This window comes from Penicilliopsis zonata (assembly GCF_001890105.1).
Source record: "Penicilliopsis zonata CBS 506.65 unplaced genomic scaffold ASPZOscaffold_22, whole genome shotgun sequence".
NCBI lineage: Eukaryota > Fungi > Ascomycota > Eurotiomycetes > Eurotiales > Aspergillaceae > Penicilliopsis > Penicilliopsis zonata.
Genome location: NW_019208930.1, coordinates 38,237 through 63,247, shown reverse-complemented (window position 1 = coordinate 63,247; position 25,011 = coordinate 38,237). Strand labels below are relative to the sequence as shown.

Sequence of the window (25,011 nt, the reverse complement as noted above, 5' to 3'; positions counted from 1 at the left end):
GTGTTTACTCTCGACCGTGTCCGTGCATCGCCCCCCCCCCCCCCCTGGATCTGTTATGATGACGGGAGGACGATGATGGGTGTCGCTTGTGATCGCAGCAGCAGCCGACGCGCACACTGACTGACTGACTGACTGACTGACTGTGCCACCGTAAAATTAGACCATCGACCCGGGCCTTTGTTTTCGTTTCTCGACATTTCCCCTCTCATCCTTCCCGTTGTTCCACTCTGTGTTTCTGCTCGAAATCCCATCCATACTAGAAGACTAGAAGTTCAACTCCATACAACAGTGAAAGACTTCTGTTTCTGCCATACCCGTCAGGCATCACATCTATACTAAATATAGCCTAGCGTGTTGTCTACTCGATCAGGACTAGCGCATCCCGTGCGTTCTTCATAAAAAAAAAGATCCAGAAAGAGCAGGCAACAAGAAGCAGTGAAAAGGCGAAGGAGAGCTTGACAGAGACACCCACCAGAGGACCGTCAGACCACCAGGACATCCCACTCTCATCCAGCAGGCGCTCTGTCCGTCGTCATCCATCTCGGCCGACCACAACCGTTCGTCGTTCGCTCCTGTTCGCCTGGATCTCCCTGTCGCATTTCATTTCCACTTGTTGACGAGCTTTCGCGGCGCGGCTTTTCTCCCCTCCCTTCCCCCCCCTGCAGTGATTGGGCATTGAATGCCCACCAGCCACACGCAGAGTCGCAGACCGATCGCAGGAACGTGCTTGTGTACCTGACGGAGTCATACCGCTTCTTTGAGAAATCTTATTACTTGGACCCAGCGACGCGTGCAGATCCCGTCGTTGCTGACAGCCCAACCATCCTCGGCGCGACCGCCTGACAGGAACGAAGTGAAGCAAGGTCATCATGGTGTCTTTCTCATGCGAGGTGAGTGGATCGGAAAATATGTTTTTTATTTGTGTTCAAGCTAATATGAGATTGAACGTGGTATAGGCCTGCGGCGACGTCCTTACCAAGAAGAAGCTCGATCCGCATCGCAACCAATGTCGGGGAGCCTCATTCACCTGCATTGACTGCATGGTGCATTTCCAGGGGACCCATTACAGAGCGCATACAGTACGTTGGTTCCCGGTTTAGTTTTGTTCTCTTTTCCTTCGCGACCGCTGTGGTGCTGCCACGACATGCCTGGCAGTGACGTCTAGTTCTCCCATATCATTGGGCGATTTTTTTTTTTTTTTTTTTTTTTTTTTTTTTAAAAAAAACTGACTGCGACGCTCTAGTCATGCATGTCTGAAGAGCAAAAATACCAGGGCGCGCTTTATAAAGAGAAGCCTCCCAAGGGTCAGCGGAATGGGAAGAACAACAATTCCAAGCAAAACGCCAATCGCCAACCTCGAGTGGAAGATGTGCCCGATGAGAGTTCCAATCCTACTCGCGCCCCCGTTCTCCCGCCTGCCCCGAGTCCCCCAGAGGGCAACACCCAGCCAGCAGCGACTGCCGCAGCGCCCACGAAGGACAACTCTTTCAACGTTTTTGACTACCTCGTGAACGAAAAGACTCCCAACGCCTCGCGCGTCTCGCTTGGTGGCTCGGTGGAGCAGATGCAGATGGTCGACCATGCCCCCTCCTTGTTCCAGGCCAGCGCGGCGCTCACCCGAGTAGACTCGGGGATTGACGATGAGGACAAAGATTACGATGTCGCCTACGAGGAGAATGGATTCTCCTATGGCGCGGGCCCCGTGAAGCCGTCTCTGTTCTCGAAGGAGGTGTCCAATGTCTCGACGGAGTTCATGACCCCTGCGCCCAAGAAGAGCAAGAAGAAGGATCGGAGCCGCAAGGACAAGCAGGACTCCCCCGAACCCGGAGTGTCCGGCACGACGAGCGACAAGAAGCGCAAGCGCGGTCATGCTGATGACGCCGAGATGAACCACGAGGACGATACGCAGATGATGGATGCGCCATCCAGTGTGCTGAACCACGCCGGCACGCCACATCTCAACCACTCGGGGCTCACCGGTGGGTTGGACCGCATGCTGCGGTCCCCTTCCTTTGACGAGGATTACGAGGACGGAAATCACCGCGAAAACCGCGACCGTCGGCGGTTCCAGGAACCTTCCTCGCCCATCAAGCGAACCCGTCGCAATGAGAAGAAACACTCTACCAACGATGGACTGGGCATCTCGATGAAGTCGCGTGCCGAGCGAGTTGTGTCCTCGATGTTTGGCGGGGGCTCGGTCGTCTCCGGGAGCAGCAGTGGCGGTGGCAGCGAACCTGTCGCGCTCGTCCGCACCCGCCGCGGCTCCTCGGACAGCGACCAACATCTCGAGGTACGCAAGCCCAAGAAGTCGCACAAGGTGCGCGGCACCGGCAACGGACAGGCAGCCGCTGCCGATTCACGCCCGACATCGAAGCGCAAGCCGAGTGCACAGGTGGACGTCGAGCGGCCGTCGCGCCGGCAGAAACAGGTCCTCGAGACGGCCTCGCGCGACTCGGACTCTGCCCTGCATGGCGACGGCCGCCAGATGGTCATGTACCACCCTGCTTCTGCGTCCGAGGTCGCTTTGCAGCGTCAATTCGCGGCTCACTTCTTCTCGCTTGTGACCAAAGGCCCCGAGAGTACTCGAGGCCTGTCGATGAATAAAGTCCTGAAGCGGTTCCACCGGGAGCTCTCGGCTGGCCCTGATGGCGAACCTGACGCGCACCTCGTAGATTACGAACGCGAGCGTGGTCGCGGGCATGGGCGCGGCGGTGACCGGGAAGACCGTGACCGTTGGTATGACGATGAGAAGGAACTGTGGCGGGCGTTGCGGCTGAAGCGGAACGAGCGTGGAGAGATTGTTCTCTTCATGTAGGGTTAGTTTGTCTTGTCTTGGTCAATGATTTTGGATGTGGAAAAGGGTGTTTTTTTCTTTTCTTTTCTTGCATAGCGATTTCTCTCGATACGAGTAATGCATAATCCAGTTGAACTTGAACTATATCTTTTTTGAAACGAACGATCTCCTAGACTTTACACAGCATCTTCTCTCTGCTCGCTATTTAATATTTCATGAGTGTCCTCGTAGAAGGCCCCGAACTCATCATCCCTCCCCTTGCGCGCCTTGCGAGCCTTCCGTTCAGCCTTGAGCCGTTTCTTTTCCATGCGAGTCAACCGGGGGAATTCCGAGTCGGGACCTATTAGGAATCGACCGGGATGGAAGATATTCACGACAAGGAAAGCGAGGGAGATGGGTGTCGCGTCAAAGACGTACATGTACCATTCGTGACTGAGGATAGGGCTCGTAGAGTAATCTGTTCCGTCACTGTATTCTACCAGTCGGTAGATGATGCGAATCTAGCATTAAATGAGTTAGCCACAGAAAGAGAACCCCTCCCCCCCCCAATAAACTAAAAGAGAAGGTACACATACTGTGATCAAGATGAGGGCAGTGTACATGCTGAAGAACAACCACTTCCACGAAGGACCTTGAACTTGAGGGGGAAGTGCGCTGCGCATGACGCGCCGCTGGAAGGCAACGAGTAGGGCCGTGAAGACGAGGATGCAAAACTCCTGCACGCCAATCCCAACCATGTAGATATGCATGCCTGTCTGGATGATGCTCTGCGAGCCGTTCTGCTGCGAGGCCAGAATGCCACCAGTCGCCTGCACGAGGAACGTCAGGACGTCCAGGCAGACGAAGATGGTGGCCAGTCGTTTGGCGGAGATGCCGAAGAGGCGTTTCTCCGGGACGAGGAAGTAGACCATGCGTCCGAGAATCATGTACATGAATGCATTGAGCCCTGGATTGTTAGTGGAGATCGAGTGAGGTGACTTTCAAGCTCCCTTTTAGGACGTACACAATGGCGCAAGCTGGATGAAAAGGAAATTGGGCAGGTAGAACGCCACTTGGCTCTGGTTCCGAGTGAGCAGCACTCGGAATACCATGGCAGTCACTTCCCAAAAGGCACCCATTATAACCACCCAGCAGAATCTCTGGAAACCATATATCAGTATTCTAGTGACGTGCAAGAAAAGACTGTATTTCTATTGTATGTATGTACCTTGCGGAACGTGATTGCCTGGACGAGATGGGCAACCAGAGTCGCACCGAATATGACGGTGAACAAGACCGCAGCTGCAAACGAAGGCACGTAGGGGAGCAGCGCATCGCAGGCCTCTGGTGGCAGAAATCCATCTTTGCCTGGTTTGATGTTCAGACAAGAGGCGGTTGCTGACGCTGCAGCAGTGGTGGTGGTAGTGGTTGACATGACGAGCTACCCTGAGAACAGAACAGAAGACCAATTGATGGAGTGGAGGACTGCATTATATTTCCTCATGGTTCAACAGGTCGAAGAGGTTTATTATATGCCATTCAAAAGCATGTATCAGGCCTTGTCTACCATGATTCTGTCCCACCATAGCCACAACGACCACCTTCAATTGGTGTCTTCGTATAGAATTACTTCTGGGTGTGTGTTTCTTAAAAAAGACACAGCTGAGGTCGCTCGCCAAGCAGATCAGGGGCCTTGCAGCATATCGAGACGCCTGTAGACCAGTTGTTAGTGGATGCATCTCCAGGTTAGCTACCCCGTGTTGGCTGTGTTGGGGGGAAGGCAGCAGAATTTCAAGCTGTCAGGCTGCCAGGAAACCTGAAATAGAATACAGTTAGTGCAGGACCCTGCTGGAGATAGAGACAGTAGTCCACGGAAATATCCACAGTTCCATCCTTCAAGGCAGCAGGGTAACAGTGTTGAGACTGCACCGCACAAAAGCTCGAAGGGTGAAGACGAGTTGGATTATTGATAGGACGGAGTAGTTGGTAGACGTTTGTTGTATCCTGAGGCAGATAATCTGCTGAATCTGGCATAGTGCCGTCCTACCTAGTTAGGATAGGCGTACTATCGGGCCTCTATTTCTCCGGTCTAGAACATTAGTTGCCTTACAGTTCAGGCGGACACCACTGCAAGCGGCAGTCACTGCCAGTCAGTACGGAGTACTCCGTAGTAGTACAGCAGGTAATACCTAGTAGGTAATAGTAGGTAGGTATTGATAGACTCAGGCCCAAATACTCAACTCTACTATGGAACAAATACTATGATCAACCCCTAAGATTATTCCCTGACTACTCTCATCATTGATAGCACAGATAGAACTCTACAGATACGAAGAAGCAATCTCCGCGACGACTCATCGTCGGATAACTTCATTTAAGAGTAAAGAGTAATACGATTCAAGCAGGAATTACTCCATCCTCGTACATAGGATGTAGTACTTTGTACTCTGTACATACTCTGTACTCTGTACTTGCTCTGTATTGCTCGTACTGGTGAGTCATGATTCAGACCCGCCCATCCCGTGACTCCACCGTGAGTCAGGCTGAGTCAGGCTGAGTCAGCCCAGGCCAATCGGGGACTCGCCGCCCACGTGTTCTGCCGCGTTTTACCGCCAGATTCTGCCGTGCCTTTTCAGGGCCTTCGAGATTCTTCTTCGCCGCCCGCCCACCTTTTATCTCCCAGCTCGACGGAAGCAAGGCAAAACAGGAGAAAGAGACGGTGAAAACGGTTGAGACGGCGGTGGTGCATATATTTTGACGTTCCATCCTTGCATGAGCACCCAGCGTCCCTACACAGCTGCTACGAACATGTCGGACGCCCCCGCTACACACCCCAGCCAGCAGCCGTCTCGCCCAAGACCGGCCCGGCGGGGAGGACGAGGCCGTGGCCGTGGTGGCCAACGGGGACAGAATCCTTCTGAATTACCTTCACAATCACAAACGCAGTCACAATCGACGACCGATCCCGCTTCAACGACACCAAACGATGCCCCCCGTTCGCGGAGAGGACGCAGAGGAGGGGCCGGTGGTGGCAGACCCGATGGTCCTCAGCGACGAGGTCACGGACGCGGGGGAAATACTAGTCGAGCAGCAGCAGCAGCAGCAGGAGCACAGTCGACTACCCGGCTGGCCGGGGTTGGTGGTAGAAGATTTGAAGGACGGTTGACGCAGCCGCAGCAGGCGTCCGAAGACGACGAAAACGAAGAGTTGAACGGAACAGAGGAGGATGGTAAAGGACTCCGCGTGGAGGCGCCGGAATTCGTGCCGGGGGTACAGCCGGCAGAGAAACCACCGCAGGCTCCCAAGGCTAAGGCCAAAGTCAAGGCCAAACCGCCCAAGGTGACCACCAAGTCTACCGCCCCGGATATCGCCACCCGGACGCACGAAGATATCGCCCACAACCTTTACGAGTGCCCGATCTGCACCAGCGAACTGGGTCGACGGTCTCGAGTGTGGTCGTGCCAGCTGTGCTGGACGGTGTTCCATCTCAGTTGCATCAAAAAGTGGTCGCAGAACGAAGGATCCGCCGCTGCTCAGGACGCAGCCCGCCGGCTGGAAGACGGCAACGAGGAGGCGACCGCGGCATCACGGGCCTGGCGCTGTCCCGGGTGCAATCTGGCACAGGAGGTACGGCCGACAACCTATTCGTGCTGGTGTGAGAAGGAAGTCGACCCTCGCCCGCTGCCCGGTCTACCGCCACACTCGTGCGGGCAAACCTGTTCGCGACCGCGCAAGGGTTGTCCACACCCGTGCGATGCCACCTGCCACGCCGGCCCGTGTGCGCCCTGTACGGCCATGGGGCCTACGCAGGACTGTTTCTGCGGCCGCACCTCGTCGACCAAGCGGTGTCAAGATACAGACTATGAGAATGGGTGGAGCTGTGGGGAGATCTGTGGAGACCTTCTCCCCTGCGGAGAGCATACATGTCCTCGGCCCTGCCATGAGGGCCTCTGTGGCGCGTGCGAGGTGAAGATCGAGGCGAGATGCTACTGCGGCAAAGTGGAAACTGAAATGCTGTGCAGCTCCAAGGACGAGGAGCTTGAATCCACCCGAGTGGACGAGACAACCGGTCAATCAGACGACTGGATCGGATGCTTCAACTGCGGCGATGTGTGCGACCGCCCCTTTGCCTGCGGGAAACATACCTGTCAAAAGGCCTGCCATCCGCAGGATGCGCACCCAGCTCTGTGTCCAAAGTCGCCCGACGTGGTCCTGCATTGCCCCTGTGGGAAGACTCTGCTGGCAGGCATCCCCGACTATACCCCCAGAACATCATGTGAGGACCCCATCCCCAACTGTCGGGAAGCCTGCGGCAAGATCCTGCCGTGCGGCCACTCCTGCGACCAAGTCTGTCATACCGGTACGTGCGGGCCGTGTCTCCGGGTGGTGCTCATCGGTTGTCGCTGCGGGCGCACTACATCGCGAACGTTGTGCCACCAAGGCACCATCGAACCTCCACAGTGCTTCCGGCAATGCAAGAGCGCACTCCACTGTGGCCGACACGCGTGCGCCGAACGGTGTTGCCCTGGCGAGCAGAAAGCGATTGAACGACAGGCACTCCGACGACGGCTGAAGCCTCACCTCCGACCGAGCGATGATGAGATCGAAGCCGAACACATCTGCACCCGAGTGTGCGGCCGGGGTCTGAAATGCGGCCGACACACGTGTCCCGAGCTGTGCCACAAGGGGGCATGCAACACCTGCCGAGAGGCGATCTTCGAGGAGATCGCCTGCCACTGCGGGCGCACCATCCTGTATCCGCCGCTGCCGTGCGGGACGCAACCGCCGCCGTGCTCATACCCCTGCCACCGGTCGAAGGCCTGCGGACACCCCCAGACAGCCCACAACTGCCATACCGACGACGAATCGTGTCCCAAGTGCCCGTTCCTGACGGAGAAGGCCTGTCTGTGCGGGAAACGAACGTTGAAAAACCAGCCCTGCTGGCTGACGGATGCCCGGTGCGGTCAGATCTGCGGCCGACCGCTCAAGTGCGGATCGCACGTCTGCCAGAAGGACTGCCATCGGCCGGGCGAGTGCGAGGACGCCTGTACGCCGTGCACGCAGGCGTGTGGCAAAACCAAAGCCCTATGCGGCCACCCGTGCACAGAACCCTGCCACGCCCCATACCCCTGTACGGAGAAGAACCCATGCACTGCGCCCGTGATCATCACCTGCGGCTGTGGACGACTCCGACAGGAGAAACGATGCGCTGCGGCACGAGCAGTGACGACGAAGGGTAGTTCACTCCCCCAGCCGGCTACCCAGCCAACGCAGGTCCCGCGAGGCGTACAGACTCTGGCGTGCGACGAGGAATGTGCCCGGCTAGAACGCAATCGGTCCCTGGCGTCCGCGCTGGGCATTGAGATCGATCCGTCGACCACGACAGCTGCCGGATCGAGTACTACCGGTCATAGTCTCCCGTATTCGACCGAAACCCTAGATCTCTACATGCACCTCTCGTCGACATCGCCGTTGGCGACTCTCCAGTCGTACGAATCCAGTCTCCACACTCTCGCAGTGAGCGCCACGCAACGGTCTGTGCGGTTCCAGCCTGCGAAATCCTCCCTCCGGGCATTCGTGCACTCCCTCGCTGCAGACTGGGGATTCGCCAGCGAAAGCTTCGACCCAGAACCGCACCGCCACGTGTTCGTCCTGAAACCCGGGGCATGGACGCCTCCCGCGCTGTTCAACACGGGCAATCCCACCAGTGTCGCGATCGGGATCGGCGGGATGAGTGTAGGCGAGTGTATGCGGACGCGGGAGCGGCAGCGCGCCAAGGAGCGCGATGCGCAGCGCGTCGCGGCTGCGGAGGCCCAGGCTGCGAAAGAAGCTGCCCGGGCTGCTGGAATAGGGAGTTTCGGTGGTGGTGGTGGTGGTGGTGGACATGGAGTGAATGATGGATGGGCGCAGGTGGCGTCTCGACGGAAACTGGGCGCAAGCGGTGGGAGAAGCCCTGCGACAGTCTCTACGACGCCTCTCTTTGCTGGTGGCTCGATGTATGCTGCTCTTGCGGGGGAGCAGGGCGTGTCTGGCAAGAAGGACCGGTTGGTTCTGAGGTCTGGAGTGGGTGCCAGCAAGCAGTTACGGGCTGAGGTGGTTGACAGTTGGGAGGATGAAGTGGGGGATGAAGAGAATGAAGAGAATGAGGAGAATGAAGGGAATGAAGGGAATGAAGAGAATGAAGGGAATGAAGGGAATGAAGAGAATGAAGAGGAGAGTAAAGAAAAGAGTGAAGAGAGTGAAGAGAATGAGGAAAAAGGGAATAAAGGGCACAGTGAACAGTAAACGCCCAGAGCATCCGCTGAATAGAGCAATAGATCTTTTCTAGAATATTATTTCTCAACCAAGTCTAGATGTAGGGTAATATTAGAGGATATTCTCTATCTCCTATTATCTTCTTACCATCACATCAATCTCTCTAGATACAGGTTATGATCAGATTAGATTGGGTTCATGAAGTCATAGGGAGCAGGTACCGAGGCAGCCAATTAGTTAACCAAGGTACCAAGTCCTGATGTGCCAATGGACCATGTATATTCTCCGGAAGAGGAAAGTGGTATCTCCATCAATGACGAAAAGACTCAGATTCTCCCTTGGACAATCCACAGTTTTATACAGTTCCTCTTATCTGATCTTCTCTCATAGTATAGAACTGATTCCTCTCTCTTCCTCATACACCACCACTATTACTGCCTGGTAATCACCACCACCACTACACTCCATCTCCATCTCTTTCGTCATGGGCGTTGAACGACTGCGCGGTCGCAAGACCGACCATCTGGTCGACGATCTGCGCCCCGTCGACGTCGCACAGAATGGCGACAATCCGACGCCGACCGACAGCGACGCGGACTTTCTGGCTCAGGCAAACAAGGAGGCTGAAGTGCATCCGAACCAGATCACCACGGGGGCCTCGCTGGGAGTGCAAAAGGCCGAGGCGGCGGCCTTGGTCTGGACGAAGAAGGCCATCTATCTGACCTACGCTTGGTACTGTACTACTCCAGACGAAGAAGGAATTGTCATCTAACTAACGATCTACCACTTACTACTGCCAGGATCTGGGTCTGTTACTTTATGCTGGCGCTGCACTCGTCCATCGGGTCCAACGCGACCGCGTACGCCTACTCCAAGTTCTCGAGCGCCCCCGCCATCACCACCGCCTATATCCTGGCTACGATCGTGGGCGGCGTGCTCAAGCTGCCCATGGGCCGTCTGTTGACCATCTGGGGCCGGACCGAGGGGCTGGCCTTCTTCGTGGCCATCTACGTGCTGGGCATCATCATCCTGGCTGCCTGCACGGGGCCCAACAGCTTTGCGGCCGGCTACGTGCTGTACTGGGTCGGCTACGACGCCATCTACATCATCCTGGACATCTTCATTGCGGACATGACGGGCCTGCGCAACCGGGCGTTTGCGTTTGCCTTTGCCTCGACCCCGTTCATCATCACGGCCTTTACGGGCTCGCTGGCCGCCGACGCCTTCATCTCCACCGCCAACTGGCGCTGGGCCTACGGCGCCTTTGCCATCATCCAGCCCGTCGTCTTCGCCCCGCTGATGGTCGTCTTCAAGTACTACGAGCGCAAGGCGTACCGGCAGGGCCTGCTGGTGCGTGAGGACAGCGGCCGCACCCCGCTGCAGAGCCTGGTCCACTACTTCCACGAGTTCGACATCGTCGGCGCCGCCATCCTCATGGCCGCCTTCATCCTCTTCCTGCTGCCCTTCAGCATGGCCCAGTACGGCCGCACCGAGTACCACAAGCCCGCCTTCATCGCCCAGGTCGTCGTCGGCTTCTGTCTCTTCTTCGTCTTTGCCGCCTGGGAGAAGTGGTGTGCCCGCGTGCACTTCATCCCCTACCGCCTGCTGCGCAACCGCACCGTGCTGGGCGCCTGTCTGCTGGCGGCCGCCGTCTACTTCAGCTTCTACTGCTGGGACAGCTACTTCTACTACTTTGTCATGGTCGTCTACAACCTCAACATCACGCACACGGGCTACATGGACTCCATCTACACCGTCGGCTCCTGCGTCTTCTCCCCCATCTTTGGCATCTGGGTGCGTCTCGTCCGCGAGTTCAAGTACTCCTGTCTCTTCTTCGCGCTGCCGCTCATGTTCCTCGGCGCCGGGCTCATGATCCATTTCCGCGGCGGTGACGGCGACATCGGCTACATCATCATGTGTCAGATCTTCATCGCCTTCGCCGGCGGCATGCTCGTCATCTCCATGCAGATGGCCGTCATGTGTGCCTCGGACCGTGACGACCTCCCCATGATGCTCGCCATCGTTTCCCTGTTCAACAATATCGGCGGCTCCATCGGCTACGCCGTCTCGGCCTCCATCTACACCAACACCTTCCCCAGCGCCCTGCGCCATCACCTGCCTGCTTCGGCCAAAGATGACTGGGAAGCCATCTATATCGGCGGCTACCTCTCGCAGCTGGAATACGCGCCGGGCACGGAGATCCGTACGGCCATCAACACCGCCTGGGGGGAGAGCCAGAAGTATGAAAGCATCGCCGCCACCTGCGTCCTCGTCCTGACCATTCCTGCCGTTCTGTTATGGAAGCACTACCGCGTCGACGCCAAGCAGAACAAGGGGACCATGCTGTAGCATACAGCATATGCTGTATGACAGCATATGTAGGATGCTGTAGCATATAGTATTAATCTAATACTGTTATCTCATTGATAAGTATGTTTAAATTATTTTCTGCAAAAACAAGAAGAAGAAACTGTAACGTCCGCGGCATCAAGTAACCCCCCCAGAAGGTGATCAATCTCCACATCCTCCCTCCCCAACAACCGAAGACATTCACGGTAGCCATGCACCGCCCAGACGTTCCTGGGATGCCGCAACGCCCTCGGCAACGAGGTGTCCCCCCCGTCTATACCCAGATCGGCCGCGTAAACCGCCATAGCCTGCTCGACACGCCCCTGTTCAAGAAGCAACGCCCCGTAAGCGTGTCGAGCGGGCTGCATCCACCCCCACGGTTCATCGTAGGGAAGAGAATCCGCGCGGGAGATCGCAGTCCGCAACCATTCGAACCCTTGCTCGATCTCGCCGAGTCGGTACGCCAGTTCGCCGCGGAGCATCGCCTCCGCGATACCCAGTATATCGAGACAGGAGTTATTGAACAGCGTGCGGGAGGGGGACACCTTCTCCCGCGCAACGAGGAAGGAGTGCAGACTTCTTGCCGCGCAGTCTGTTTCCCCCCTGGCCGCGTGCGCGACTCCCTTGCCGTAATGGATCAACGCCGTGGTCACGCTGTAGAGAGTTGTATCCGATGGAACCGGGTAGGCCAGGAGTTCCTCCCATTCGCCAAAGCGGACGAGTACATGCACGCGCATCCCACAAAACACTTCCAGCCAGTCTGCCATCGGGGGGGAAGAGACACGGAGTAAAGCTTCGGGAAGGGATTCTTCTAGTCGTGCCACGGTGTCCAGGGCGACCTGTTTCTTCCCCGCGAACAGGGCCGCATAGATGCAGAAATGGTAATCGTGACATCGGTAGAGAGTGTAGAAAGATGAACTCGTAGTAGCAGTGGCAGTGGCAGTGGCAGTGTGCTTGGACCACTCGATGAATTTCTCGTCAGCACGGATAGCTGCTTGGTTCGATACAATCGCCGCCTCGTACCGACCACACAACACGTCCAGATGGGACGGCATATGTTGTAAATGGCCCGCGTCGGGGACGAGATCGCGCAGCACATCAGCACGACCCAGCGCCGCTTCAGGCGTGCTCGACATCTCCATCAGATGGATGTAGAGATGCAGTAGGCCCGGATGGCGCAGACTCCCCTGCGGCGACTCCGTAAACGCCCGTTCCATCACCCGTTTGATTTCCATGGTATACATTCCCGCCTCGCCCGTCTGCAGATCCCACAACTGCCACGGCGTGAGGTTCATCAGCGCGTCGGCGAACAGCACCGCCACATCCAGATCATCGCCGAACCGATCGTACACGGCCCGCATGGCGATCGCGTATGCCTTGTTCCAGTCTTCGCATTTCTCGCGCGGCTCAGGCGGTTCAGCCTGCGGATATCGTAGACGCAGCGCCGCGCACAGCGCTTGCTCCAGGGATTCCTCCCTCCCCGCCAGCTGCTCTGCGGCGAGGGCAACCTCGTACACTCGTCGTGTCGTCATTCGAAGCTCCTCCTCGTCCCACACGGACCACGGTTTGTTGTAGTTTGGTCCGAGAGTGTATGCCAGTCCCCAGGCGGCCATCGCGCACGAAGAGTCGGCCGTCCACGCGAGCTCGAAACAGCGTGCTGCCTCTTCATGGTGGAAGGCGTACGTCCAGATGAGACCGCGGTCGAACCAGGTCTGTGCTTCGGAGAAGTCGGTGCGTATTTTGCGGCAATAACCTCCTAGATCAAAGGGGTATTCCATTGCGGCGGCTGACAGTGTCTGACAGCGTCTGGCAGTGTCGATGGTTGAAGTGAGGGGAAGGGGATAAGAGGGATTTGACCCCGCGTCTTATCACCTCGGTCAGCATTCCAATATTGCAATAGTATTTTTGATTATTACTCCGTACTTTAATCTAACAGTCTGAGTGGAAAATCAACTAGTTAATTAATGTAGAATTAACAGCAGTGGTCAGGAATCCATCCCCCAGCTTCGCCTCGGCCGCCTCGGTCAGCGCGGCCACGGCAGCCTCAAAGTCGCCGAACATCTTGCCAAAGACCGACCCGCTACACTCGTCCGAAGCAGAGACAGAGGAGGAGGAAGAGGAACGCTTCTTGAAGTCGATCCCCGGCGTCACCGTCACACAGTTATACTGCGCCTCGGCCGCGCGCAGCTGGCAGATCTCGTCGGTCTTGCAGCTGCCCGTGCACGAGTCGACGTCCCAGCCGCGCGACTTGCGCGCATAGTAGTCCTGGAAGACGGTGTCGTCGTCCTCGAACAGCGCCGTGACGTTGTGCCAGAAGGCCGGGGTCATCTCGGCCGCGCTGTCCGTCACGGGCGGGTCCAGCAGGGCCCCGTACGCCTCCTTGGCCGAGTAGTACTTCTCCCACGTCGGGCTGTCCTGGTACCCCGGGGCAGACATGTTGGCGATGTACACGGTGAAGTCGAGCACGCCAAAGGTGACGGGGTCGACCGAGTAGACGCGGAAGGTCGGGTTGCCGGACGTCGGGGTCAGGGCGGGCGCAATGTACGAGACCATGTTGGCCGTCGCGGCGCTCTGGGCGCTGTAGTCCGAGTACGCGATCTCAAACTCGTCCTTGTGCGTGTGGCCGTAGAAGGTGGCCGCGATGGTCGCGTCGTACCGCTCAATGATCTGGTTGAAGTAGTTGGACCCGTCGTGGAAGGCGCTGCTCGAGCCCATCGGCATATGGCCCATCAGCCACACGCGCTCGCCTGCGCTCTCGGCCGCCTCCAGCTCCGTCACCAGCCAGGCCAGCTGCCCGCTCGGGTCCGTCTCCATCGTCGCCTCGTACAGCCAGAAGTTCTCGTTGTAGTAAAACTGCGAGTTGAACGCGATGATCCGCAGGTTGCCGTCCGGGTACTTGATCGAGTACGCCCCGTAGTCGTCCGCCGTGGCCGCCACCGTCGAGCCGAGCCACTGCGTCCAGTCGGCCGACAGCGTGTCGTACGCCCACTGGCTCGAGATGGTCGTGTCGATGTCCGCGGGCGGGAACGAGTTCACCGGCGACACGTCGTGGTTGCCCGTCACCGCGTACACCAGGCTGAGGTACGCGGCCATCTGCGTTTCATACGCATTGTCCAGCGCCGTGATCACCTGCGACTCATTCACCGACCACACCGCCCCCTCGACCACGTCGCCCGTGAAGATGGTGAACGCCGCGTCCGAGGCAAACTCCTGGATCGCCGCGTACATGCTCTGTTCCAGCACCACCGGCGAGTCGCAGTTGTGGTTGCCGTACTCGCCCGCCGGGTAATCCGTGTTGCCCGGCTCGTCGGCCGTGTCATACGGACGACAGCAGATCGGCTTGGTACAGTTGTAGTTGGCTCCCGTCTCGTAGTACAGGTCCACGTGGATGTCGCTGATGTGCACCACCTTGATGGGCGTCTCGCCGCTCGACGCCGGCCGAACCGCATCGGCCGGCTTGGCCGAGGGGAAGTCCACCGTGTACGCCGTCACGGCCGGGTAGTCGCAGAGCCCGAAAACGGTCGTGCAGAAGAGCTGGGCCGTGTGCGAGGGGATATCCATGTTCCGCAGGTCGTGCGCCAGAATAGGGCCCTCCAGACTGATCGAACCGGAACAGACATCGTCATCATCGATCTATTCGTCAGCTATACAGTATTATACATCATCATCATATCACCCTGTACTTACTCCTGCCAAGATGCAGACCTCGGTGATCACATCGACAAAGTCATCGTTGCCCAGGTGGGCCAGCACTTTCAGCACAACCAGCAGCGCCTGGATTATCAGAATCGTAGGATAAAAGCATGACCAGGAATGATCCACCAACCTCACAGGCGGTACAGGTCGCAGCCTCCTCGATATCAGCGAGGATTTCACTGATGGTGCTCCTCTTGCTGATTGCGCTGGGGGACGCGACAGCAGCGCCCACCAGGCCGAGGCACAAGATCGAGGAGATCTTCATTGTATTCGAATGATCGGGAGGCTATGGGTGACCTTCCGTTCAACATCGCCGAAACAAATGACTTCTTATAGCCTCTCGCGCCCGGCATTTCTGCCGGTATACCACCATCAGATATGAGCAGAGATCTCTCGCATGTGATCGACATGGTCAAAGTTTTCTGCACGTTTTCGCGCAACCTGCAGTGATTGACCGTTGAGATTGCCGGTACCCCGTACCCAGGGGTAAGTAGCAGCAACCGCTAGTGGATGACGTACCTCGGATGGCTTCATTCTGGAGAACATGCTCGCATGTGTCGCACTGATTGGGCTAGTTTCGTGGTTATAAAATGAGACGATATATCTGTATCCATTTCTGCAGGGGAAGTGGGCTTTAGCTGGTGCGCTAAAAGTGATCGTCTCCTGAATATGTGGACAGACACATTCGACTGAGTACTACTACCGTGTAGTATTAGTATATGCAGTGTAGATGTCAGGAGTCACTTCATTAACTGTATATTGCATTCGAGAATCGGTAGATGTATAGACTCTATAGAGCAACTGCCAGGAGATTCAGGAGCATAGGATGATCTAAGCATTTGTCAGCAACTATTCGCGTGGCGAACACAACTCAACATGCAGAAAGAGTACAGGAAAACAGTACCCATAGGCTCGATTCTATTCAGAAATACTCTGTGATGTCTGAGAAAGAACGTCGCCGTCGCCAACGGCCACAGCTCTCCTGCGTGCTATGTCGCAAACGCAAAGTCAAATGCAACCGCGAGCTGCCCTGCGACCAATGCTACAAGCTCTCCAGAGGTCGCGGCTGCGTGTATCCTGACTTCGCTGGTTCTTCCGTATCCAAGGACCAGGATAAAGAGCCGGCTGTGGAATCGCCGAGCCCCAGCTTGGAGGCGGAGAGCGACTGCCGTCAGACCGCGCATGTCAATAGTAGTAATGACGGTCAAGAACCACAGCACACAATAGCCACCTGCGAAAAGTATGCGGCCTTTGGGTTGAACCATTTCCGAGGAACAAGTCACTGGCAGACAATTCTACCAACGGTACGATCGACCTGAAGAGGAAGAAAAGCACGCTGACAGAAAAGCTCGAACCCGTCATGTCGTATATCGACAAGGCGACGGTGGCATCGCCTAATGGCTACCACACGGGGGTACCCTTCCTGTCGCGACAGACAGAACTCCACCAGCAACGACTGCTACAGATGAACAGCGAGCTGCTGAGTCTCAGCTCGTCGCGGGACCATTTCCGGAACCCACGCGACGACCTCCCCCCGAAAGCGATATGCGACCAGTCGATGGCACGCTACTTTGAGACGTTTGGGACAGTCTTCCGCATCGTAGAGTGGGCAGAGCTGCGCGAGCAGTACGAGAGCTTCTGGACCCTCCCGGACGAACAAATCCGCTGCGAAAACGCCGTCATGCTCTGTCTGGTCCTGGCGATCGGCAACGGCATGCTGCCCCCCGGACAGGGCCGGCTACCGCGATCAGACGTCCTCCGCTTGCTGGGCGTCGCCAAGGCGTGGAAGGCAGCCATCGCCGAGGTCGAGTCGTACAGTCTGTGGCTACTGCGAGTGGATTTCCTCCTCCTGCTTGCGCGGCTGGTCCACTGCACAGGTCCGCCCAGCGACGCCGTCGCCTCGGCCAACCTCGTGCGCAGCGCGATGGCAATAAGCCTACACAAGGAACCCGCGGAAGCCGTGGCAGCGAGTCTCTCCGCACACGACCGCGAACGCCGTCGGCGCATCTGGTACGCTGTGCTAGAGCTGGACGTGCGGTATGCGCTCGACGCAGGCATGCAACCCATCTACCTGGGCGAGTGGGAGAGTCTGCCCCCGCAACCAGACGAGACGGTTCCGATGGTGATAGAAACGGGAGAGGAGGAGATACAAAATCCCTGGCTGCTGGAGAATCTGCGCGTGCAGCAGACGGCGCTCGACCGCTCCCTCCCGCTGCGGATGAAGATCGCTCACTGGCTCAACAAGCCCCGGTTCGACGCCGACCATGCCCTCGCTCAAGACTTGACAAGTCAACTGTCGAATATGATGGCCAGTCCATCCTCCACCGCTTCTTCTTTCTCTTCTTCCTCTTCTTCTTCTTTCCTTGAAGCATACGTCAGACTCGTGTACCAACGGACCCTCCTCGCCGTACACTGTCCGTTTGCCCTCACCGATTCTCACCTTAAAAGCTATTCACAGAACATCTGTCTCTCGACTGCCCTAAGCATCGTCTCTCACTTCTGCTGTGTGGATGAGAATTCTCCACAAACAGCAGACCACCCATTCCCGTACGGGGCCTGCCCCCTCGTCATCCTCGTACAGACCAATTCTTCTTTCTTCCAGAACGACATCCTCCCAGCAGCTCTGTACCTCTGTTCGCAGCTCATCGGTTCGCTCTCTGCGTCTGTAGCTCTCGATCCCGCCAATCTCGTCGCCCATATCCCTGCCCTACAGACGAACCTCGTCACGGCCATCGACGGATTCGTTGCCCTGGCGGAACGTCGGGTCGCGGCCACGGATCACTCGGAGGTCGCGTACGTCCTGCCGGCAGCCTCGATGGCTTATTATCGGTGGGAAAGGGGGGTACAGCATGATTGCAGCGGTGCTCAGACGGAGACAGTGCAGCAGATTGTCGATCGGATTGCACAGGCGTGTGTTGTCTTGATGGAGGGGAGGGGGAGTTTGTAGTTTCCTGCTTTGCCTTTTGCTCTGGCATCTGATGACAGGGGAAGCCCTATTATCTTGCCCTAATTCCCAATTGGGATGCCACGTGCATATAGAAATACACTCAGCACTGATACTGACATACGCTGGACTACATAGTACTCGTGATTCTAGTACAGTATCAAGTCTATAAAGTATATTACAACGAGCAAAGATGGTATATGGCAAAAAAGTAAGAAGAAATGAAATTCACCACCGTGATGGAGATGACCTCCCCCTCGTCTGGAACGGGGGATTCCCGCCATCACCTTGGGCAGAAGGATACGCCGGCTCGGTGGTGATCTCAATCGTGGTGTGCTGGTACACCTTGGTCATGGGCGCCAGCTCGACGACGGCCGGGGTGGCGACGATACGATCTGTAGAGCCGTGCCGCGGCGGAGTAGACCGAATCGAGTGGTTGTCGTCGCCGTCGTCGTCGCCTTCCGGCATATTATGGCTGCGCATAGCGCTGATCTCGGTCCGGCGACTCGTCGGGTCGCCGCCGCTGAGGACTGACAGTGCGGTGGCGGCGCCCTTCCTCTCCCCGTAGGCACGCGGGTAGCTGCGGTCGTCGCTCGGTTCGGAGTCAATGATCAGACTGCGGCGCGTGAGCGTGTACAGGGTAACGTCCACCATGCCGGAACTGGTCATCATAGCACCCGCGACGCAAAAGTAGAGGACTGAGGGGGAGTCACCGCGGGCGAGGGCCATGCGACCCGCCGCCAGTGGTAGGGAGAGGATGAGGTAGGCAATCGGGTAGATGACCATGTAGCCGACCACGCGGCGCAGTCGTTTCAGGCTCTCGATGTGTGCGCTGCCCAGGATGGCTGACTGGGCAATACGATGTCGTAGCTGGAAAAACATGATCGCATACAGACACACTGTGCCGAACTCGGCCAGGAAGATCCAGAGATAATGTGTCCACAGACGCATGGGTTCATATTTGGCATTGATCCAACACTGTTCGTCAGAAAATACACACACACAGAGAGAGAGAGAGAGAGACTCACCCAGGTGGTGGATGGGACAAAAACGTCTCGGCCATGGGTAGCCAGTGGAATGAGCAGCAGGATGAGGATGAATACCCAGATACCCACGATGCTTGCCACAAACATGCGATATCTGAGCTTGTGGCCCCAGATGACAAGCAGAAAGGTATGTACGGCGATGGCGAAGACAAAGAGGCCGCTGCCAGGATCACCGATCTGAAGCCAGAGGCCCTGCAGGAAGCAGGCAGCGGTGTCGGCCTCGATCTCGTTGTCTTTGAGCCACTTGAGGCAGATGAGAAAGGCCAAGGATTGTTGTAGATCAGCCAGGATGAGGTTGTAAATCAGCACGATGTACTGGTTGTAGCCGATGTAGCGCGAGAAGCTCTTGCGCCAGAAGATCAGGCGATAGGTGATGAATATCAGCAGGCCGACGGTGGCCAACGTCGACCCGAGGGCCATGATGGTGATGGCAAGCAAGCCATGCCGTTGATCGACAGGCAGAGGGCCGCCGATGTTGTACTGGCTCAACCACGATCTGTCTCGTGGTAGCAAGTTCATCGTGGGGTGCGGTGCGGTGGTGAAGATGCCTCAATCATTCCCTCTCCCCGGACCTTATTTTATATACAGCGCCAAATATCCCGAGATAGATCTGGTCGATGCGTTAGCGAGCAAGCTTAGCCCCTTCCTGAGTGGAGATACCAGGCCCTCCCCCGCAAGATGAACGAACCCACTGTGAGATGACTAGCGAGATGATCAGCGAGGACTCCTCCCAAACAAGAAAAAGAGCGAGCAGTTGAATCGATGTAGACAAAGGACAAACAATGAAAATCAAAGCTGACTGACAATCCAGGAGAGAGAGGCAGATACCAGAGAATAAATTCCAGCAACACTACCAGGAGCATGCCGAGTACTTCGTAATCCAAGCGTCCACTTTCAAGCTTTCCATTCTCCAGAAGAGGAATAATGGCCGACCAGGAAGGCGACGGGGATCTCATTGACCTGATTGGGGGCAGCCCAAGCCACTGTTAGTTCCCTGTACGCATTACTACATGGTACATGGACTATTTGCGAAGGTTCGGAATATCGAGTCGCGATAGGGGCCTATCATTTCCCGGTAAGAAGGTCTGATCCTTGAAAAACATGCTCCATACTGACTAGTGGTAGATACTGCCAGGGCCTGAAACCTGCGTTGCTATCATCTGGAGCATTCCGCCACAACCTTGATTGCCGTTGTGCCGGGATCTGTCAGGCACGAGTTCCGTAGACTTGCAGCTGACCGTGACGGTGAGAGCTTGTGGCTGCTAGTCCACATGCATGCAAGTTCTAGAATTTCTCCGTAGGCATAACATACGGAGTACCCATACAAGTATTCATACCCATATTCAGTACACTTTAGTACTCAGTACAAAGTATAAAAAGACTGCAAGTAATGGCCATCCGTGCGGTGCGACTATCGAAAGCAACGACGAGGCCATTGCTCTGGCTGAACAGTCGATCAACAGTCAAGTGCCGAGTAGAAAGACAGGCAGATGTCATGACAGCTAACCTCCTGAAAATCCATGGCCAAAGAGGGATTGCTGATGGTGGAGCCCCTGGGACGACCCACCGGAGATTTCCCCAGGAATACGAGGTCGCCATTATTCCAGTCCGTAGGATTGATTAGCCGAGGGCACTATTGACCGATTGCAAGACGTGATCGACTAAATAATGTCAGCGATTCATCGTGTAGATAGTAAGGACTTCATAGTATACTATTGACTGTTCTTCTGACTTCCGAGACTCCCTGATGTCCAGTGTCCAGTACACACAACACATGATATAGTACGGAGTACTACTCTTCCTTGTGTACTCCTTGTTATTGCTGGACAAGACTCATGTGGGATGGTCAAGCCAGTGGCGTGACGCGAGCAACGGTTGCCGTTCGGCCGAAGCGGATGGTGAGACAGACCTATGAGTATGTAGATGTGGTCTTGTAGTCATCTAAATCTCAATCTCAATGACAGGGCTTACCCAGGTTCTGTCTCATCGTAGAATCTCCGTGGTGTCGGTTGTGGTGGGAAGGGAGTTGTCGTTGGTTTCGTTGGAACTTGGAAGTGAAGGAAGGTACGACATCGACTCACGTGCAGCACATGACTGGACTCCTCCTGAGTCCTAGAGTATACACTGGAGTCTACCTAGTACTGGACAGTATGCACTGAGAGTACATAAACTACCTACACTACATACATAGTGGAAAGTGCCAAAAACTCCTCTCCAAACTAGGTTTACACTAAAATATCACCCTGCTAGATTGTCCAATCTGTCAATAAGACCGAAAAGTAAGATTGTAGTAGTACTATGGCTAGTAGTACGTGCTCCAACTACTGCAGCACCGAGTCAGTCCTTCGTACTCCGTCTATACCACTACTTCGTTACTAACTCCTAGCTCAGAGTCCATTCTATGTTTGTCAATCGACCAGCCCCTAATCTCTTCTACATGCTTGTTGATGGCCATGAGGCATTTATGCTACTGGTAGTTTACCAGATATGATGATCCTTTCAGACGAAATAGTAAATACCATATCTAAATCCTTCCGTCGGCCCGAGATTGTCTACACTAGTTAGATCGTAGACACGAGATAGTGCACCTAAGTATGGACTATATGTACTCTACCGACATTACTACCACCTCGACTTGTTCATCAATGTATTCATATCTCATAGACATCATGACGCCACAGGTGTGGCCATGTAGGAAATGAAGCGGGATATCAACAGTTAAATACATGTGCCCCAGGTAACACTATAAAAAGGAATCTACCTCCGTAATGACCGGCGATGGTCCCGATCCCGCCGACCACCATGCGACCCTTCCTCTTCTTCTTCATCCTCCTCCTCGACCGGGGCCGGCGTGCGGCGTTCCGTGCGTCGCTTCGGTCGTCGCCGCCGGTTCGAGCTGATGTTGCTCGCCGAGTCGTCGGGCGCCAGCGATCGGTCGTCGTCGATCCCGTCGTCCTCGGGGCCGCTCTCCCACGGCGCAGACGCAGGCGTGCCCAGTCGGGCTTCCATCGTGGACCCCCTTCGTCGTTGGTTCGCGACGGAGAGTCCCGCTCCACGCTCGCGCAGCGCCAGCCGCACAACCTCCGCCTTGTTATGGAGCGCCTCGAACGCGTCCTCCAGCGCTTCCATCCCCGCGAAGATCTCCCGTTCGATCTCCGCCAGCGCTGCGATCTCGTTCTCCTCGTCTAACGCGATCGGTCCGCCAAACGACGCCGAGGCGTGGTCGCCGTGAGGCTGGCTGGCCGGTCGGGGACCCCACCCGCCCACGCCGCTGTCCATCGGGCTGGGCGTCGAGCCGCGGGTTGGGACCCCCGGTGCGGAACGCGTGTTCCAGCGTGACGGGACGTCGTCCTCGGCGCCGCTGCGCAGGAATCCGTCGAACCGCCCGGAGACCAGGATCTCCCATTCGTCGTCGCTGATCGCCGCCAGGGTGGCCAGAACGTGGTGGATACTCGGGTTGTTGAGCATGAAAATCGCCGTTTCCGGGTCGCGAGGCTGCGTGGGCAGTCGGTAGAGGCGTTGGATCCCCCCCGCGGCGGACAGTAGGGGTGCCGGTCGGTGACGTGGGGTCGGGGGAAGCTCGGATTTAGGAGCCGGCGATTTGGTGGTGGTGTTGGAAATCCCCAACAGCGCACAGAACAGGGCGCGCTCGTCGGCACTCAGATGCGTCATCATGGCAAAAGTGAGGGTCTCGTCATCGACCTCGTCGGGTGGGCTGGTGGTCTGCTCGGTCTGCTCGGCCAGCCACTGGTCGACAGCTAGCTTTGTCTTGCGAGACTGTCGGATGTAGTGTTCACGGTACTCTTCCGGCACGTCAATATCGAGCTTCTGCATGGGGATGTGCTCCTCGGCGGATGAGACGGGATCAAGCATAAAGGGAGCAAGACTGAAAGGCGGCCAGCTGGGCAGCAAACGACGGCCCGAGACCAGCTCCAACACCTCCCCCCAGCTGACACCGGACTCGCGATTTTCAGGGTCCTCGTGCGCGCACATCAGACAGTCACAGGCCTCACATGATATATCGCGCGCAAACACCGCCTCCAGCCGGTCCAGAAGCCGACGCGCGACCGATCGATACCCCGTAGCTACGGCCAGCGAGCCGTTGCCACTCATCACATTGTTGTAGTCGCTCAGCAGACGATGGAAGGGCTCGAAGACGTGAGCAGCCAAGACGTTTGGTTGAAAGAGGGGTGCGTCCGGTCGGGCGGCAGCCAGTAGGGACTTTGGGACCCGGTCGGGCAGCCCGCCATTACGCAGGAGGTAGTCGACGCGCGGGATTGAACCGGGTAATGCAGGCGGCGGCGGGGGTGGTGGCGGCGCGCCAAATCCCGAGTTGGTTGCCGGGGAGCGAGAAGCTGCGGCGTCGGAAAAGGATACCGCGGCGGGGGAAACGGCCGCGCTGCCTCCTCCTCCTCCTCCTCCTCGACTTGACCGGTGGGAGGTAGACGAACGGTTCTGGGTGCGCGACGGCGGCTTCTGAGGCGGCGTCATCGGTTTCTGGTAGGTCGGGTTTTGGTTCGGAGCGATCGAGGTGGCATCGGAGGAGTCGTTCGCGACGGATTCGACGGCCGCATCGCGCAGAGGCAGCGAGGAGCGCGACGGCGAAGACATGGTCGCATGGCTGGCAGACCGTTTCGGGAGTCGAACCTCATCCTTGAGAGCAGTCGACTTGGACGTCTTGTGGCTCGTCGTGCGCGAGGGGGCGGCATCTCGCTCGGTCTGTTGGAGTCTGATCTTTGTGGGGGTGTCCGGTTGGGAAGGGGATGCCTTGGCTGTATTATTAGTAGCAGTGGTATTGTTCTCCTTCTTGGTCCGCAGGCTAGATGAGGATCGCGTCGACTCGGTTCGGATACGAAACTTGGTCTTGGCCGGTTGCTTGGGCTTTTCCTCTGTAGTAGAAGCGGCTGGTCTGGGTGGGGATCTGCGACCCTCCTCCGGCTGGTCCACCCCAGTCAACGGCGGACTGGGCGGGGCATTGTGATGCTCTGTCTGGTTATTGTGGTTGCCGTTGGCCTGACGCTTCTCTTCCGGATGGGCATCGGTCAGATCGGTGGGATCCGGCGTGGGGATGCCAGGCTTGCCGACAGCCTCCTTGCTGTGGGCCTTGGAGAAGGACGGATAGGGCAGACTAGTACGAGACTCGAGGAAGGAGGAGGCGCTCATAGGCCTGCTGGCGGTGTCAATGCCCGGCATAGAGGATCGTCGCTGGCAAGTGGTGGTGCTGATGGTGCTGGTGGTGGTGCTGGCCGTGGAAGGTGCAGTCACAGTCGCCGTCGCGGTCGAAACGGTCGAGCCTCGGCCGTGATCCCTGGTTGCGCTGCTGCGGGCCGAGCGGTTGTGATCTATGGTTCGGTCTCGATCCTTAGCTTTGGTCTTGCCTTTCGTCCCTGACGACACCAACGAGGAGGTGGATTTTCTCGCCCGGTCCCTGTCACGATCTCGCTCATTAGGTCTGACGGGGAACATGACGCATCTGCGGTGTGGGAGAGGTGGGAAGGGTACAAATCAATCGTCCGGTATTGGGGGAGATGGTGGTGAGGAGCGAGCTGTGAATAGTCCAGGGGATGCCACGTAAAAGGGCTAGAATTGTTCCTGCAGACGTTGAGAGCTGTGTTGTGCCTGACGGCCACCCAGTCGGGCGCTTAAGTTGCGTGTGGAATGCAGTCGTCACTGGTCGAGCCGGTGTTCACGAGAGGATATGGCATCCCGTCACGGAGAAGAATGAAGATGCGATCGTTTGAGGGTCAAGGAGAGATAAAAACAGAGAGGAGAGAGAAGAAGAGAGAGAGAGAGAGAGAAAAAAGATCACCAGTTTGAGTCGGTGCCTGAGGAAGAGACTGAGGCTGGGTCACTTGTGCGGTGAGAGATTCCCCACGGTGGGCTCAGCAGCGCAGCGTCCCCGCCAGGGCGAAAGTCGTCGTGACGTGGTCGAGCAGGAGAAGAAGAAG

General features: G+C 57.0%; 9 protein-coding genes across 9 annotated transcripts; 4 read left to right on the top strand and 5 right to left on the bottom strand.

The window, feature by feature from the left end:
• Window positions 1-869: 869 nt before the first annotated feature.
• ASPZODRAFT_154890 (hypothetical protein) lies at window positions 870-2,815 on the top strand (the record flags this gene model as incomplete). The annotated part of the gene is made up of 3 exons (XM_022726146.1): window positions 870-890; window positions 957-1,079; window positions 1,244-2,815. The coding sequence occupies 3 exons, from the start codon at window positions 870-872 to the stop codon at window positions 2,813-2,815; spliced, it is 1,716 nt and encodes a 571-aa protein (XP_022577418.1).
• A 77-nt stretch (window positions 2,816-2,892) lies between these two features.
• ASPZODRAFT_1237105 (hypothetical protein) lies at window positions 2,893-4,365 on the bottom strand. Its single transcript, XM_022721371.1, has 4 exons — window positions 4,002-4,365; window positions 3,798-3,933; window positions 3,370-3,740; window positions 2,893-3,294 (listed from the first exon to the last, which is right to left on the bottom strand). Exons 1-4 carry the CDS (start codon window positions 4,206-4,208, stop codon window positions 2,971-2,973), a joined length of 1,038 nt encoding a protein of 345 aa, XP_022577417.1. The 5' UTR covers window positions 4,209-4,365; the 3' UTR covers window positions 2,893-2,970.
• Window positions 4,366-5,294: 929 nt separating this feature from the next.
• Window positions 5,295-9,155, top strand: ASPZODRAFT_1236892 (hypothetical protein). The gene is made up of 2 exons (XM_022721369.1): window positions 5,295-5,869; window positions 5,923-9,155. The coding sequence occupies exons 1-2, from the start codon at window positions 5,760-5,762 to the stop codon at window positions 9,056-9,058; spliced, it is 3,246 nt and encodes a 1,081-aa protein (XP_022577416.1). The 5' UTR covers window positions 5,295-5,759; the 3' UTR covers window positions 9,059-9,155.
• Window positions 9,156-9,512: 357 nt separating this feature from the next.
• On the top strand, window positions 9,513-11,377 carry ASPZODRAFT_146476 (hypothetical protein; the record flags this gene model as incomplete). The annotated part of the gene is made up of 2 exons (XM_022725183.1): window positions 9,513-9,760; window positions 9,829-11,377. 2 exons carry the CDS (start codon window positions 9,513-9,515, stop codon window positions 11,375-11,377), a joined length of 1,797 nt encoding a protein of 598 aa, XP_022577415.1.
• Window positions 11,378-11,469: 92 nt separating this feature from the next.
• On the bottom strand, window positions 11,470-13,155 carry ASPZODRAFT_19884 (hypothetical protein; the record flags this gene model as incomplete). Its single annotated transcript, XM_022727494.1, has 1 exon — window positions 11,470-13,155. The coding sequence occupies one exon, from the start codon at window positions 13,153-13,155 to the stop codon at window positions 11,470-11,472; it is 1,686 nt and encodes a 561-aa protein (XP_022577414.1).
• Window positions 13,156-13,330: 175 nt separating this feature from the next.
• Window positions 13,331-15,338, bottom strand: ASPZODRAFT_75285 (hypothetical protein; the record flags this gene model as incomplete). Its single annotated transcript, XM_022730034.1, has 3 exons — window positions 13,331-15,010; window positions 15,065-15,151; window positions 15,204-15,338. The coding sequence occupies 3 exons, from the start codon at window positions 15,336-15,338 to the stop codon at window positions 13,331-13,333; spliced, it is 1,902 nt and encodes a 633-aa protein (XP_022577413.1).
• A 643-nt stretch (window positions 15,339-15,981) lies between these two features.
• ASPZODRAFT_136759 (hypothetical protein) lies at window positions 15,982-18,138 on the top strand. Its single transcript, XM_022724128.1, has one exon. It carries the CDS (start codon window positions 16,434-16,436, stop codon window positions 18,018-18,020), a length of 1,587 nt encoding a protein of 528 aa, XP_022577412.1. The 5' UTR covers window positions 15,982-16,433; the 3' UTR covers window positions 18,021-18,138.
• Window positions 18,133-19,989, bottom strand: ASPZODRAFT_1235751 (hypothetical protein). Its single transcript, XM_022721366.1, has 3 exons — window positions 19,800-19,989; window positions 19,046-19,741; window positions 18,133-18,995 (listed from the first exon to the last, which is right to left on the bottom strand). Exons 2-3 carry the CDS (start codon window positions 19,580-19,582, stop codon window positions 18,246-18,248), a joined length of 1,287 nt encoding a protein of 428 aa, XP_022577411.1. The 5' UTR covers window positions 19,583-19,741; window positions 19,800-19,989; the 3' UTR covers window positions 18,133-18,245.
• Window positions 19,990-21,766: 1,777 nt separating this feature from the next.
• On the bottom strand, window positions 21,767-24,704 carry ASPZODRAFT_136756 (hypothetical protein). Its single transcript, XM_022724127.1, has one exon. It carries the CDS (start codon window positions 24,527-24,529, stop codon window positions 21,821-21,823), a length of 2,709 nt encoding a protein of 902 aa, XP_022577410.1. The 5' UTR covers window positions 24,530-24,704; the 3' UTR covers window positions 21,767-21,820.
• Between the last annotated feature and the right edge of the window lie 307 nt (window positions 24,705-25,011).